Source organism: Rhinatrema bivittatum, chromosome 18 (genome assembly GCF_901001135.1).
Source record: "Rhinatrema bivittatum chromosome 18, aRhiBiv1.1, whole genome shotgun sequence".
NCBI lineage: Eukaryota > Metazoa > Chordata > Amphibia > Gymnophiona > Rhinatrematidae > Rhinatrema > Rhinatrema bivittatum.
In genome coordinates, this window is record NC_042632.1 from 59,238,019 (window position 1) to 59,253,488 (window position 15,470).

The window sequence follows — 15,470 nt, forward strand, 5'->3', positions numbered from 1 at the left end:
TTATCTGTGCTCTTCTCCTCTGCCACTGATTCCCCACTCCACACTTTCCACCTTGCTACGCCATACACCTGGAATACACTTCCCGATTCAGTGTATCATGTTCCCTCTGGCCATATTCAAGTCCAGTCTAAAAACGTATCTTTTTGGGGCTGCTTTTAAATCTCAAAATACTTCTCTACAATAAACAGCCCTCCTGCAGACTCGTTTGTCGTGTATGTTTGTCTTGACTAGACTGAAAGCTCCATGGAGCAGAGACTGCTACTATAAATTATCATTTTTAAAGCTCTGTTTGTCTTGACTAGACTGAAAGCTCCATGGAGCAGAGACTGCTACTATAAATCATCATTTTTAAAGCTCTACTAGTCATACTTAGCACTGTACACACACATATATATGTATATATGTGTGTGTGTGTGTGTGTGTGTGTGTACAGTGCTAAGTATGACTAGTAGAGCTTTAAAAATGATAATTTATAGTAGCAGTCTCTGCTCCATGGAGCTTTCAGTCTAGTCAAGACAAACATACATGACAAACGAGTCTGCAGGAGGGCTGTTTATTGTAGAGAAGTATTTTGAGATTTAAAAGCAGCCCCAAAAAGATACGTTTTTAGACTGGACTTGAATATGGCCAGAGGGAACATGATACACTGAATCGGGAAGTGTATTCCAGGTGTATGGCGTAGCAAGGTGGAAAGTGTGGAGTGGGGAATCAGTGGCAGAGGAGAAGAGCACAGATAAGAGCAACTTATCCAAAGAACAGAGTTCATGAGGAGAGGTTAGGGCAGGAGAAGAAAAGAAAACTGATAACAAGGAGCTGCAAGGAGAATGCATTTGTAGGTAAGAGTTATTTCCATAGTTGCAGCCTCCCAGACAGAAGTGGCTGTTAATTTATTCTTGTGCTATGTACTACTACTACTACTGCTACTATAAATTATCATTTTTAAAGCTCTACTAGACATACTTAGCCCTGTACACACTCATATATATATATGTATATGTGTGTGTTTGTGTGTTGTGTGTACAGGGCTAAGTATGTCTAGTAGAGCTTTAAAAATGATCATTTATAGTAGCAGTAGTAGTAGTACATAGCACAAGAATAAATTAACAGCCAGTTCTGTCTCGGAGGCTGCAACTATGGAAATAACTAGAACTAGAGGTCTTAAGAAGCATAGGATCTGACATTGCTTCCTGGCGGGATGTGATGATAGAAATAATTAGCAGTTGGGTCTGTTTGGCAGGCCACATATACAGTAATAGCTAGTAGAAATGGAGGTGCTCACTTAGCCAGTTCTGTCTGGCAGGCTACATACGCCTCATATTGACTATATAAGTGTGATAGGCTGGTGATGGAGCCATTCAGACAGACATGGAGACCTAAGAAGCTGGGTGTTGGGTAACAGCCGGGCTGATGTCGGTGGCCGTTTGGGACCTTGTGACTGGAAATGGGAGAGGAGGTGTTGTTTGGGGCAAACTAAAAAAAGGGATCTTGCATGCTCAGCTACCCAAGAAGATAAGAGTGCAAAGGAAGCTGACAAAAACAATCGTGTCTATGGAGTGATATCCTACAGGTTGTCACGCCATACAGCTGGCAGCTGTTACATATTTTTGGCAGTATGAAGGGGAATTATTGGACAGACTGCCCTCATCTATCTACTGAGCCGACACGAATTTGTAGGGATCGGCATTACCTCCACGTCTCCACAGTCGCACTCTTCGCCCTCCTCCAGGTATCCATTGCCGCATCTGCGTCCTCTATACAGGGTCTTGGTGTCGGGCAAGTGGACAGGCACATCCCTCCTCCAGACTGCAAGAAGCGATCCAGTTCCTTCATGTTTCAGTTGTTAAAAAACTTTGGGGAATGGATGCCTGCATGGGACAGACTGCCATCCAATCAGATTCAAGATGTAGACACAGGCCAGCAACCCCAAAGTGTACACAGGCTAAATCTGAAGCAAGGAAGTGACCTCAGCTTGATTTGTAAGGCTGCGTGTTCACGGGCAGGGCTAGATGCCAGCTTTCTAGTGTGCATTTTTTTTTTTTTTTTTTAATTAGAGAGGAAATATTTTCCAGTTCAAAAATATATATTTTAATGTAGGGGAAGCACTTGATAGTGGCTAGTAAATTACAGTATGAATTATATTGACTTCTGTATTTTGTGAGACCCAGCAGTTTTTCTCCTACTCATTTTTGTATTTCTAGCTCAGTCGGAACCAGGGCTGGGATCTGGCTCCATGAGCCTTCACCTCCACCTTAGGGCCTCTTCTCCTGCTTTACATTGTCCCAATCCCCAAAGTACTTAGCCTGCTCATTGTAGTGGCAGTCCTGAGCCAGAGGCCATGCATCTCCTTCCATTACCCTGCAGTCGGCCGCCACTGTGTCAGGCTTACGCAACGGCCAGTTTCTCCCTCTTCCTTGGGGACCGTGAATGCAGCCTCCGTAGCCTCCCCAGCCACCCAGGGAAGAGGAAGGCCTGACTCAGCGATCAAATCAGGGGCCTTTTGAACACAGCACTGCTGCTGAGCCACCAGCAAGGTTAGGCAACCGCCAGTCCTCGTGAGCACCAATCCGCTCGAGTTTTCAGGATCTCTCTAATTAATATGCATGAGATGGATTTGCATGCAATCTTTCTCAAGTTTATTCATTACAGATACCCTGAAACCCTGCAAGGGCCAGTCTATAGTTTTTAGTTTTATGGTTTTTAGCCAGACTCGTTTTCATTTTTTGCCTTTTTCCACTTCTCGAATTCTTTTCACCTGAAAGGCAGATGAAAAGGGACCATGGCTAGTTCTGTTCTGGAGAAAAATATCACATCCACTAGTCTGTCGATTGTGCTCTCACTTTTTTTTTTTTCAGTAAAAGAAATAAAAAAAAAAACAAAAACCGATGCAACCCCCCAAATAACATTGGGATGAGAACTGGAAAAATCTGAGCGCTCACAGACATGTTCATCACCAGTTCGATAAGCAAAAATAAATCAACAGGGTCTCACCCGGTAGCAGCTGCCATGATGCAGCCTCCCTCCTCTGGGCTGGCGGTACAGCACCCTGCCGAGTCGTGGCTCATGCCAAAGTTATGGCCCATTTCATGAGCCATGGTGGCTGCAATGCCGATGGCGTTATTCGAGTGATCCTGTTGAGAGACAGAGCCTGGGTGTTAGCTCCTGGCATTGCTCTGAATCTGTCACCTTAGCGCCCTCCCCGATGTTCAGTCTAAGCCCCTCCCCCTTTCTCAGGTATACCTCAAGGCAGGGGGGGGGTCACCACTTGATACTGAACTGAGTCTGACTCACCCGTTCTAGTCACAGTAGGGGGTTCTCCAATTGCGGGGAAGAATTTACTTTCAAGACCCAAGGTGTAAAACTTATAACTGGATCACAAAGCTCTCCACACAGGTGTAGAAGTGTTGCAAAATAAAATCTGTACTGTTAATCTTCAACACAAATGATTTAGGCCATGAAACTTTGTTTCTGTGTTGCATTCCACAATAAAATGTTGCACAACTTGAATGGGGTTTCTGATCCTTTTCTATGCCCTCCTGGGATCCCCTCATTTTCCTTCTGAAATTGAGATTTCCTCTGGACTGCTCCTGGGTTTTCCGACTCCTCAACGCTTCATCCCTGGGTCCTCTCTCCTCTCCCTTGGACTCCTCCAGAACAAAGCACCCGTAGAAGCCCAGTGCACCACTACAGAAGCACGCTGGTGTGGCAATCACCTGCAATCTACTGGCGACTCGCACGCAAGAGGCTGATCCCCTTTCTCTCCAGTTCTCCCTAGAATCTTCTCTCAGGTCACGCACGAATCCCAGGATTGTAATTGATGCCCCTCCTACGGGGGAAGGTCCTAGCAAATGATTCAGTCGGACTCACTACATTTTTCAGCTCTAACGTGTCCTTTGGTGGGAGGAGCAGAGAATCTGCTGTAGGAGCCATCAGCCACTTTACGTGGCACTTAATGTTCTGACATCAGCCTGGGCCACTGTCCCATTCCATCTGAACATCAGTTACCCACCATTCACCTGCAGCGTGGCAGGAGACCTCCAGCTGAGCTGCCTCCATTTATCCTAGGGGGAGACCTCCTGCCTGAGACGAGGGTTTGATTTCTCTAAATAACCCGATCCTTTTCTTTTTAAATATGCACACACAAAAAAAAAAAGGGACGCTTTTCCCTGTTTGTTCTGCAGCAGGGAAATAAGAGCCTGAGCCAGACCTACGGGGAAGCAGAGCTAAATTTTACTGTCCATCCTTGTATAATAAATCTGCCTTGAGGAAATGTCAGTGCGTACGCCTCCTCCAGCCTCACTGCACTGAGCAATTGTTTGTTCTGACCTGCTGAAGGGAGTGTGACTCAAGGATGTATATTTTAGTCCAATAAAAAGGAGTCACCTGATGTATAGCGTTTTGTTGGCCTGGCTTTCCATGCACAAAGCAGAAACCCCTGTGGCTTTGGAAGGGAAGGGAAGGAGACAGGGAATGAGATAAGGAACGCAGGGGGTGCCTCAGCACCAGAGTCTGACTGCTATTGCAGAAATTTGCGTTTTAGAGATCCTCCAGCATCTTTTCAGCCGCAGACTGCGCACAATGCAAAATTGGAAAGAAAGAATTTTAATGCACAGCAGACTGATCTGAAGGGGGAAGGGGCAGTGCCTTCTCCAACTCTCTATCAGCTACTCTGACCTCCCTATCGGCTTTTTCAAGAACCCCTTCCATTGGGCCAGGGTTGTTGGAGCTACAAAGGCAAAAAAGGAGAAGATGAAAATCTGAGAGATCTTAATACAGCAACAAAGATTGCTTAAAAGTTCTGATTATGTAGTTATTATCAATAATCCTTGCACAACTATTTCTGCAGAAGAGGAAGTCGTTTTTCGTCAGGTGGGGCAGAAAATGCAACCATCATATATGTCCAGGAAGAGCCCCAGCTTATGTTCTTGCCTCATACAGGGCTGCAGCTGCTTTTAATGCCACGTTCTAAACGCCGACAGGAGAAAAGCAGGTATTTAAAGGCAACTGGATTCCTTGATTATATTATCATCAGGAAACCTAATCCCCTTCCTACAGCCAACATTCAGAAAAGCTGCCGCATTGTCCTGCAGCTTTAACAACCATGCATTTTTTCCTCCTGTGCAAGGTCAAGTGTTTTTATTTCCACTCCCTGGTATCTCCTATATGCAGGCTATCGAGTTTGACAACTGTACCCATACGGCGTGGTAGCACAAATTTAGTGGGGCTGCAAAATAATTTTGTTGTTGTGAAACTGGCTACAGATGCAGAGCATCTTCCCACCTTCCTCTGAATTATCATGTAGGGAGATCAATTAGGAAATCCGTCTTGATGGGCTTTCAGCCCCAATCACCTATGTAACCACCAGGCATTTCCTCTAGAAGGGCTAGAGAAGATGCGGAATGGGCGATGGTTAGAGAGGACTGTTCATTATAATGAAGAATGGGGTCCTAGCTCTGAAGACCAGAACCTTTTTTTTATAATAGAACCAGGACACCTGAATTTGCTACCACAGGAAGGTGTTCGGTAGACGCAGCTTACCATATTAACCCCCCCAGACTGGTACACAGAGCACATCGCCATGAGAGGAGCCAAACCAATCGTTGTCCCACGGAAAGACTGGCCACTGAAACAACCAAAAAAAAAAAAAAAGGGCAAGAGTTTAACAGGAAGAAACAAGGGCTTCTGCTCGTCATTTCAAAGCCTGCCCATGAGAAGAAAGGGACTCAAGCAAGAGACACACATTTGCCACAGTGCACTCAAACAGACCCATGCAGAAAAATGAAAAGGATTATTTTCTGCTAACCGAAATCTGGGCATTGATTACACTAATTAGGAAAATTCATTGTCGCAAGACTCTCTTAAGCAAGACATATCTAATGGATTTAAACATTCAGAATCAATGAGCTTATGATTCCTCATTTTCATGGAATGAATATTGGAACCAAATACACTCCCCTCCTGACATACCCAATCCAACTCTTTTCAGAAGCCATTAATACTTGATTTTAGAAAATCCTTCAAAACCTTCCACTGATCCTTGCTTCAAGAAGACCCATAGAGGTGAAGATCCCTACCTGTGTTGTAGTTTCCCCTGCGCATAGGTTATCCCCACTCATCACCGAATAGGCCAAGATTAGACACAGGATGAGCCTTATAAGAGAACGTGTTGTACAGAAGAGACTTACGTGATCAGCTGGGCGTTGTCATGCTTTCTGTGTGCTAGCAGCTTGCGCCTCCAGGCTAGAAAGGACCAGAGTGTAGAGTAGGGATTTTCAGACACACTACACTTATCCCCATCAGTCCAGACCTCCAGGCCAACCAGAGCAATGCGGATATTCAGAGATTTGTAAAACTGAAATAAAAAAGGAGCAACATGTCCTTGTCTTGCTCAGTACATAAACAAAGGAGAAGCAGAGAGAGAACTTAACTCTTGCCCTTTTATTCCATTGTGCACTGCGGTCACTAACTTTGCTGCATCAAGCCATCCCTCACAGGCCATCAAGCCATCCCCCCAGTGCAACAGTTAGTGTTCTGAGAGTTAAATATTTAATATTCTTAATGAGACGTGTTTTAGTCTGATATAAGCCCAATTATGTGGCTAATGCATGGCCTCGTTTTAGAGGAGGCAGGAGCTCACGTGCAAGCTAGCAAACCTATCAGCCAGCTCAAGCAGCTCAGTCAGGACCTGGGTGGAGAAGCACTGGCGAGGATGTGCCACTGCCGCTGCTACCAGTCCTCCTCAGCCCCCCGTCTCCACCACCACCAATTCCTGTCCGCACCTCCTTCCACTGCTCATCACCTTCACTCCTGCCATTCCAATCCCCCATCAACATCATTCCTCCCCCATGCCTCACCACTGCCACTCCACTCCTCCTTCACCGCTCCTTATGAATCAAAAGTGGGAAACATTTTTTGCTTGATAAGATAATGGCCAGTGATATGACAAACATAGGGCCTGATTTACTAAGCTTATTTTATCCCATCGACACTGAATGGGAAATAAAGGTGTAGCAAAATCAAGCCCATTGCTGTTGCCACATATAAGGTTGGCTGTGTGATGCAGTGGCTGGCACGCAGTGGTTGAAGGCACTGGGCCAGTTTTCTAATCTGACCCAGAGCAAGTAAAAAATGCATTCATTCCTGCTCCCCAAATCCCTTCCTTAATAATGTTTCTGTACATAGCCAGCCACTGCTCTAATAATCCCCTCTTTTTAATTGGGCATCGACTGCCGGAAAGACCATCCACTTTCAGAGGTGGATGTGAAATGCGTCAACTTTCAACACACAGTAGAACTGAACTGGTCCCACCGACGAGATCGCACCCAGAGCCTGCACACCTGCTCTCACCTTGTCTATATAGTTGGCGACTTCCACCATTTTATGCTTTGTCCTTTGATAATCGTAGTCATGTTTCTGAAACTAAGCACAGGGAACAGAAGAGTTACTGCGAGAGTGCACTCGCATCCCTCGTTTTTTTTCAGGCAAACAGCTGCTCGTCCTAGCAAACAGTAAGCTGGCTCGGATGTGGACACAGTTTCTCTTGACGCTGCATCCACTCCGGAAGCACAGACCAGATGCCATCACTTTCCAACACACAGTGCAGTCAAATCTATCATATTAAATAAATACCCTATAAAAACAAAAAAACCTGATTACTCCTGGAGCTATTCCAAAGAGCAAAGAAGTTGAGTGTTATCTAAATGCACACCCTCATGCGACCAGCTCTCAGCCAGCAATTAATCTATGTCACTGCAGGAGTAGAGCTACAATGCCCCTGTGACCTGCTCCCAGTAAAGAACGGCTAGATCCATACCATTTAATAATTCAGGGGACCTGAGCAGCAGAACAGTATGCAGATTATTTTGTCTCAAGACTTAGGATGGACTTTTTTTTGTGTTTTGTTTTGTTTAACAGGTCTCATTGTAGTGCAAGCATTTCAGCTCCTGGCTTGAAGTTCCTCAACGCAGTGAGCATCAGTCACTCTCTGACCTGCTTTACAAAGACACATTGCTCGTTGGCAGCCTCTGGTCAAGTCCTGGCTTTCTGACATCCTCTCCTGGTATATTTCGGTACCTGTAGGGGCTGACTTCAAAGAGAGGCAGACGTGCAAACCCCAGAGTGCAGTGGCGTGTAAGCTTAATAACCAGGAATGACCAAACTTCTCCCACCAGAAGCTACCGTAGGTAACTTTTCAGCAACTCTCTAGGACACCGCAGAATGCCTGACGATTTTTTGCTTGCTTTCTTGCTCGACGGTTTCCCCCTTGGTCCTTTAGGCTTCCAGCTCAGTTGGAACCGACATTTGTTGGGAAACACCGCCACGAGCCTTCATTCACAACTGCCCAGGGGCGGTTATTTCCTGATTTTATATCTCCCTCCCATCTCAACGAGAGTTCTTAGGCAGGGACGCTCAAACCGAGGGTCCCTTCAGTCCCTGGCTAACATGGACCCTAGGTTTGGTCACAGTACGAAAGTAATGAACAAAACAAAATGAAATGCAGCTCCTCCTCTCCGGGTTGAAAAACCCAAATGTAAAAAGAGAAGGCCACTGGTCTGCTTCCCACCCCTCACCAGATGCATCTTACCCCATCTGTGGGGTTCTCCGAAGTTTAAATGGGGCAGGATCGATCCCCAGTTGCTCGTGCCCCACTGGGTCAGTATTTCAAAACGGCACTGATGAGCCCTGAGGCCAGAAGGCCTGAAAGTGGGGAACAATTTAAAAAAAATCACAAGCAAGAACTATCAAGCCAGTGGGACAGGAGTGACTGGGGATATCGCCTATCACCAGCTGGACTTTACAGACCCCACAGCTGGGTCGACATATATCCAGTGGGAAGATAAGTTGGGTCCTTGAATTCTTAAATTTTGGCAATGGATTTTTGGGTGAGAGGGGCTGGAGGGAAGTGAAGGCAGGGCTCGGCTGGTGGCTGCTTATTATGAAAATGAAAAACAAAACAAAAACTTTGTTCATTTTTGTTTCATTCATCTGAAAACAAAATAAAACCGGAAATTTCGTTGAAATGTCCCGTTTTGTTTCAAGCAAAAGCATGCCCCTAAGAGCACAGTACTGACCATCCAGTCCTTAAGGAATTGTAAATATATATATATATATATATATATATATATATATATATATCCGTTGTGAACCCTACTGTCTCAGGAGACTCGCCGAAGCGAGTTTATTCAGGGCAGCAGTAACCAACCAGAGCCTCCGGCTGTTTTACTAATCCCTGGCAATAACCAGGCTGCCTCTGGCTTTCATCCTTCTCCCTGCTCACGGGTGGTATCAGTGCTAGCCCGCGCAGGCTGGAAGGAGGCTGGTGCATCACCAGCCCGCACAAGCCAGATAAAGGAAGAGGAAGCTGTGGTTGGATGGGCCTGTGGCCACCACAGCTAAACAAATGGGTGAAATGAGGAGTGGACCAACTGCCGCTTCCTCTCCCCCCCCCCCCACCCGCCCTGCCCTGGCCGATCTATACCACTCTGAATTGGTGAAGAGGAGATTATGTGCAGACACCCCCACTCCCCTAACACACACCCACACACACACGCATGCACATGCATACACATGAATCTCACTAGAACTCATAAGTTCCCAGATAGGAAACCCATCAGACAAATAAAGTAATGCATATCACTTTTTTGTACCTCTGTGTAATCTGCCACGATGAAAAGTTCCACATATTTCATACCCTGAAAATCTTCCCTCTTAACCTGCAAGGAAATCAAGCACAAATCTAGATGGTTTAATAGCCTGTTGCCACTGTGGCATCTCATTAGGTCACGTCAACGGAAATGACAGCGTCTTGCACAGACACAACTCCTTCTCTCGTCATTGCTACTCAACAATTTTTTTTTTTTACGAGCATAAGTGTGTAACAATAACTTTACAACCCCCCTCCCCCACACAAAATTCATGTATTCCAGTCATTGCACTGACAGTCCATGGGTGGCTGGCTCCCTTTGAAACCCTGAAATCACAGGCCCTGATTTTGGTCCCAGTGTACAATGGCTGGGGACTCCTTCCCTCCCATTCAGAGGGTGTGAATGTTGCCTCCACAGCATCCCTGGACCCTGCCCATCCAGGGAGTGGGACCGAGCCCAGGTCTTCTGTATGGCATGGAGGGCCCCATTAATTGGTTTTCATTGGAAAACCCCAAAACCATAAATTCCCTCACTTTAAATCCGAACTTCCTATGTTTCTAGAAGAGATAGATTAGTATTTAGATGTTTGACAAGGTATTCCTATATAGTCAATCTCACCAATTTTAATGGTTTTGAGAGTGTGTATACACATATTGAAAATTAAAATTCCTAAACTGTGTGTATTTAGATAATTCTCACTTCCTCTGCAGTGATTTCATGGAATGCATTGTAATAACTGAAAAATTCCTTGGTCTATCTAGGGAGTAATCAAACTGAAGCATTTTCAATAGTGTAAAAAGTCGAGCAAAATCCAGAATACTCTGCTCTTTATCCAAGGCTTAAATATCTTTTAAATGTCTGCTATACAAAAAATGGCACCCGAAATGCCCCCTTTTTGTTGACATCCTGCTTAGCACAGATCCCCTGTACAATTTACCGTGCATAAGGAAATTACACACAGAATTGTGCAAAGCCTCTTGCAGCCGTGCAGGTTCTGAAATAGTTCAAGCTCTGCCTAAAGCATAGATTTGTTGCAAGGCAAGATGGTGTACACACAGATACACAAAATGACACATGCTAAAAGATGTGCATACGGCACTGTGGGACTTTGGTCTGTAAGCCTGGTGCATAGTCTCACCAAATTTAAGGCCCTGATCTAAGGAATTAGTAAGACTGGCTCAGGGTCACTAACAAAGGAGGTGGAATTTGATCCCCCACTCACTGCTCTACCCACAAGGCTATAGCTTTTCATCTACATTACATCACCTCTTGCATCGCAGTTGTGCCATCTGATGCCTGCAGTTTTTTTAAACTAAACTCCATGAGAATAATTGATCAATTTGTTGACAGGTAAGGAAAGAAGAGATGATACTTGAAAAGAAATCAATGCTTTCACCGTCTGCTCTTTCCTGCCCCCAGAAGAAGCAAGATTCCCACCTGAGTGGTGGGGTGAACTACTCAGGCTGTTGGAAGGCTTGATGTGTTTGATTTCTCTGAACTGTTGATTGCAAACTCCATTGACCTTTTACTTGCGTCTTCTGAACACTGCGGTCTGAATCGGTATTGGCATGTTCTTATGCATGGCCTGAGAGCTTTAGCATCTTAACCATTTCTCTAGAACCACATGCCCCTTGCACTACTCACCCGGCGGTGCTCTGACCCCACAGAGGATATAAATGCAGTGGCCCAGTCTGCCATAGGAGCTTCTAGATGCTGATGTCCACAAGTTCCTTCTGGAAGCTTCAGATGCTCACTTCTGTAGATCAGGTGCGGCCCTTGGCTCCCAGGAACTGGCTCTATGATATAGCTGAGATTCTTGGTCAATAATATCATCCCACTGAAAGCACAAAGAACAAAGCAACCATGATATGAGATCAATGTAAAATGAAGACAGCTATCTGCAACATGCATAGGCAGATACAGATGAAACCCCAGGTTGGGGTATATCCAAATTACAGGGGTGTTAGGATTCTTAGTGGTCTTGTGGACCTGGAGGGTGAATTCTCGTTGGAGTGAGTGGACCAGGTGCCTCTGTAGAAAGGAGTTAGCTTGCCTGTGTTGTCTTGCTTGGGAAACTGGCTCAGAGTAACCTACAGATGTTCTTATTCCCCAGACATAGAGCTATATTTGGGGTTCCAAACAGTGCAGTGTTTATTTAGAAAAGTACAAGATATTTACAGATACCATCCACAGGCACTGTCACAGGGAAGATTGATAACTTCCATTATTAAACAGTAAAACAACCAATACATCCTAGTAGGTGGACATCTAGATATACCAGGCACAAGAAATAATGTACCTTCAATTGGTCAGGGAGGAATTCAGCAGTTTAGGCTACCACTACTTAGCACTACTAGACGTAAGCAAAGCTGAACATATACACAAAAGAGACATTTATGCTCCACGAACCTTACTATCTAGTCAAAACAAACATATATGACAAACAAGAGTCAATGTGAAGTGTATTTATTATAGAGAAGTAGTTAGGAGTTAAAAGCAATCTTAAAAAGTTGAACTTGTAGACTGAATTTGAATATGGCCAGAGAGAGACCATTACATACTGACTTAGAAAGTCTATTACAGGTTTATGGCATAGCAAGGTGGAAAGCATTAAATTGGGACTTGGCTGTGTAGGAGAAGGGCACAAATAAGAGCGACTTATGCAATGAACGGAGTTCATGAGAAAGGGTATAGGGAGGGACAAATGAAGATAGATATGAGAAGCAGCAGAGTGAAAGCACTTGTAGGTGAGTAATAGAAGCTTGAACTGTATTTAGAAGTGGACAGCGAGCTAATGCAGCACTTGAGAAGAGGGGTTACATGGTCATAGTGACAGTGAAGAAAGATAAGTCATGTAGCTGAATTCTGCACAGATTGCAGTGGAGTAAGGTGGTTCAGCATAAGAGCAGGTGACAGGAGTCTAAACAGGAAGTTATAAAGAGTGGATGTGCATTTTAGTAGCATGCTTAGAAAGGAAGAAACATGTTTTAGCAGTATTTTGGATGTATGTGGAAGACGTATCATAGATGGCCCCAAAGTGGCAAGCCAAGGGAGCCAGGAGAATGAGAGCACCATCTACAGAGATAGAAAAGAGGGAAAGGAGATGCCGAGGGGAGGAAGACCAGAAGTTCTAGCTTGGTCAGGACAGAGCCTTGAAGCAAACTGATTGATAGTGTAACAGCAGTGGAAGAAGAATCACCAGAGGATAGAGAAAAAGTATGATGGAAGGGGTAAGAAGAAAACCAGGATAGAGAAGAGTCCCAATCAATTGAGTACATTGTGTCAAGGAGTAGAAGATGATCAACAGTATCAATAGCAGCAGATAAGTTGAAGATGAAGATCAAGTAAAGGCCCATGGTCTTGGCCATGAAGAAGTCATTGGAGACTTTGGCAAGAGCAGTATCTGTGCAATGAAGAGAGCAAAAGCCAGATTGAAGCAGATCCAAAATGGCTTGAGATGAAAGGAAGTCAAGACAGAGGAAATGAATGGCACATTCAAACAGTTGGCTGAGGTCCCTACCTCCATGAACTAATGGGCCTTTATCCTTCTTATCCAGGAATTCTATAGGGTGCTTGGGCCTTTACGCATGGGGATCCTGACCCTCCATCAGGAACAGCAGAGGAAATAATTACTCACAATTCTTACATGATAAAACAAGATTTAGTTCCTGAAAAGGTGGAGATTCTGCATCTGTTACAATGTATGTTTTCTTTCAACTTAAGCCCAGGGAGGACTGGTATCTGAACTGCCATAGGATAGCCTTCAGCTTCATCTCCAAGACCTCTGCAGGGTAGTAAGAATCCAGGTAAAATGGGAGTTCAAACTGCAGATGGGTGAAAAATGCTTCTAATGATCTCAAAACTTCCTTGTGCTGCTGAAAAACAATTTGGCTATTCGAGAATTTTCTCATCGTTTGCACTTATTGATTAAATATCATTTTACCCTATTGGGAAACTGGATTATGAAACTCAAACTGAGGATTCTCTGCTCATGATGTAACCAAACTGGAAACCATCCAAGGTACAGGAGTCATATCAAATCCAGGAACAGGATCTCAACAAATGTCCACTGGTGCAAAAAAAAAAAAAAAAAAAAAAAATCCAGGAGCCAAACATCTGATCCAAAACATGCATCAAGAAATACAGTCATAACAATTTATGCTTTTTATGTGGTATTTGGATAAACTTTGCTTGTTAATGAGATCGTATTAAGCTTGGGACCATCAGATTGAAAACTGCCTGAAGAGGATTTGGATGAATAAGGGGAGCAGTATGTTCAGTGACCGAGAGGGTGAATATTAAACTAGCAGCTTGTAAACTAAGCAAATATGACCCTCAGGTTAAAAGTCAGAGAGGTCACAGTGACCATATGGAGGCCACCCAAAGACCTCATGTTCCAAAGTGACTTTTAGCAGTGCTGAAAGGCTAAGGTTTATCTCCAGCTGAAGTCTGAAACCATTTCCTGTAGTGTACTGCTTCCTGCAAAGAGATACCACATGCCCCCCTCTGCCTTTACTCCCCAGAATGTTAGAGCAAGGCTAGGAAGTCCCCAGGGTTTTATCCAATTTCATCTATGATTGATTCATTTTAATGATTTTACAGCAAAGCATTATGCATTACACACCAAAACTGACAGACAAAAGCAGACAGAAGTGAAGACAGGGAGTGCTATAATTAAAGCAGCAATACAATTCTGGTGGCTCAAATTATGTGTTTTTGCTCTGTTGTGTTTCCTTTTGTTCTTATTTCCAGGTCTCCTTTTCTTTCTTAGTTTCATATATTGTTGTGTTCCTGTTTTGAATGTTCACTGTGCAGATTTCACAGATAGCAGGCTCCTGTGATTCCAAGCACATCATTTTTTTCCCCCCTTGCTTGCTCAGTTACAGACGAATATATCACAGTTTCTTGCCTACCCCCTTAACTTTCTGGTCTTCCCCAAAACACAGGATGGCTCTCTCTGGCTGTCCTGGCAACAGAGGTGTCATTGAAGACCTGGCCAGGATCCTAGGCAAGATTTAAGTCTGAATACTACATACTGTATACATTAGGGATGTGCAGGGAAAAGAATTGTGTTTATTTCTTTTGTTGTTGTTTCATTTCTATCATTTTGTTTTTCATTTCTTCTCATTTCTGTTGTTTAGTTACTGTTACAGTCAGTAAGTAGTGAGTGCCTCCCTCCTCTGTGCTCACTGACCATAATAGCAATACAATTATACCCCACTTCCCCACCCTAGCATGTCCTTGCCACTTTGCCCTCTCCTTCCAGCATTTGTCTCACAGCCGATAACCCCCCCTACTCTTAGCCTACCCTGCACCTCCTCTCCAGTTGCTGGCGAGATGGGCTCCACCAGTGGCCACAGATCATCTCCGCTCTTCAGTCACTGGCCTTCTCTTTGGCCATTAACAGGATAGACTCCGCCCGTGGACCCAGACCTTCTGTCATGATAGGATCCACCAGCAGGCCTGGGCTGCTTCTTCTCCTTGGCAAGCCAGGGCCACCAGCATTTTTTTAAATCATGGGTTCTGACAGCTGATCTCGCAATGCACGAGATCAGCAGTCAGGAAGTGCCAATCCACATGATTTAATAATGCTTGTGGTACACCAAACGACACAGAAAATACCAATGATATTTTAGTTTGGTTTTATATCATTTCAGATGGGAATCGACACAAAATATTGTTGGCATCTTCCATGTTCTTTAAAAATGACTGTGCATCCCTAATACATGTTACTGGTGACATTTTGTTTTTAATTTTGAGTGCTCAGATCTTTTTCCCTAGTCTACAAGCAGACGTGAATGCATTATTTATGCTCTTGTGTATCAGTGC

General features: G+C 44.4%; 1 protein-coding gene across 1 annotated transcript in view; it reads right to left on the minus strand.

Annotated features, from left to right (window-relative positions):
• Positions 1-2,984: 2,984 nt before the first annotated feature.
• Positions 2,985-15,470, minus strand: part of LOC115079705 (disintegrin and metalloproteinase domain-containing protein 19-like) — a 50,590-nt gene continuing 38,104 nt past the window's right edge. The window contains exons 6-11 of the mRNA XM_029583452.1: positions 11,286-11,478; positions 9,645-9,710; positions 7,345-7,416; positions 6,183-6,349; positions 5,536-5,620; positions 2,985-3,128 (exon numbers count right to left, since the gene is read on the minus strand). Of these exons, the coding sequence (XP_029439312.1) occupies positions 2,985-3,128; positions 5,536-5,620; positions 6,183-6,349; positions 7,345-7,416; positions 9,645-9,710; positions 11,286-11,474 (723 nt within the window). The 5' untranslated portion in view covers positions 11,475-11,478. The remainder of the gene's footprint in view (positions 3,129-5,535; positions 5,621-6,182; positions 6,350-7,344; positions 7,417-9,644; positions 9,711-11,285; positions 11,479-15,470) is intronic.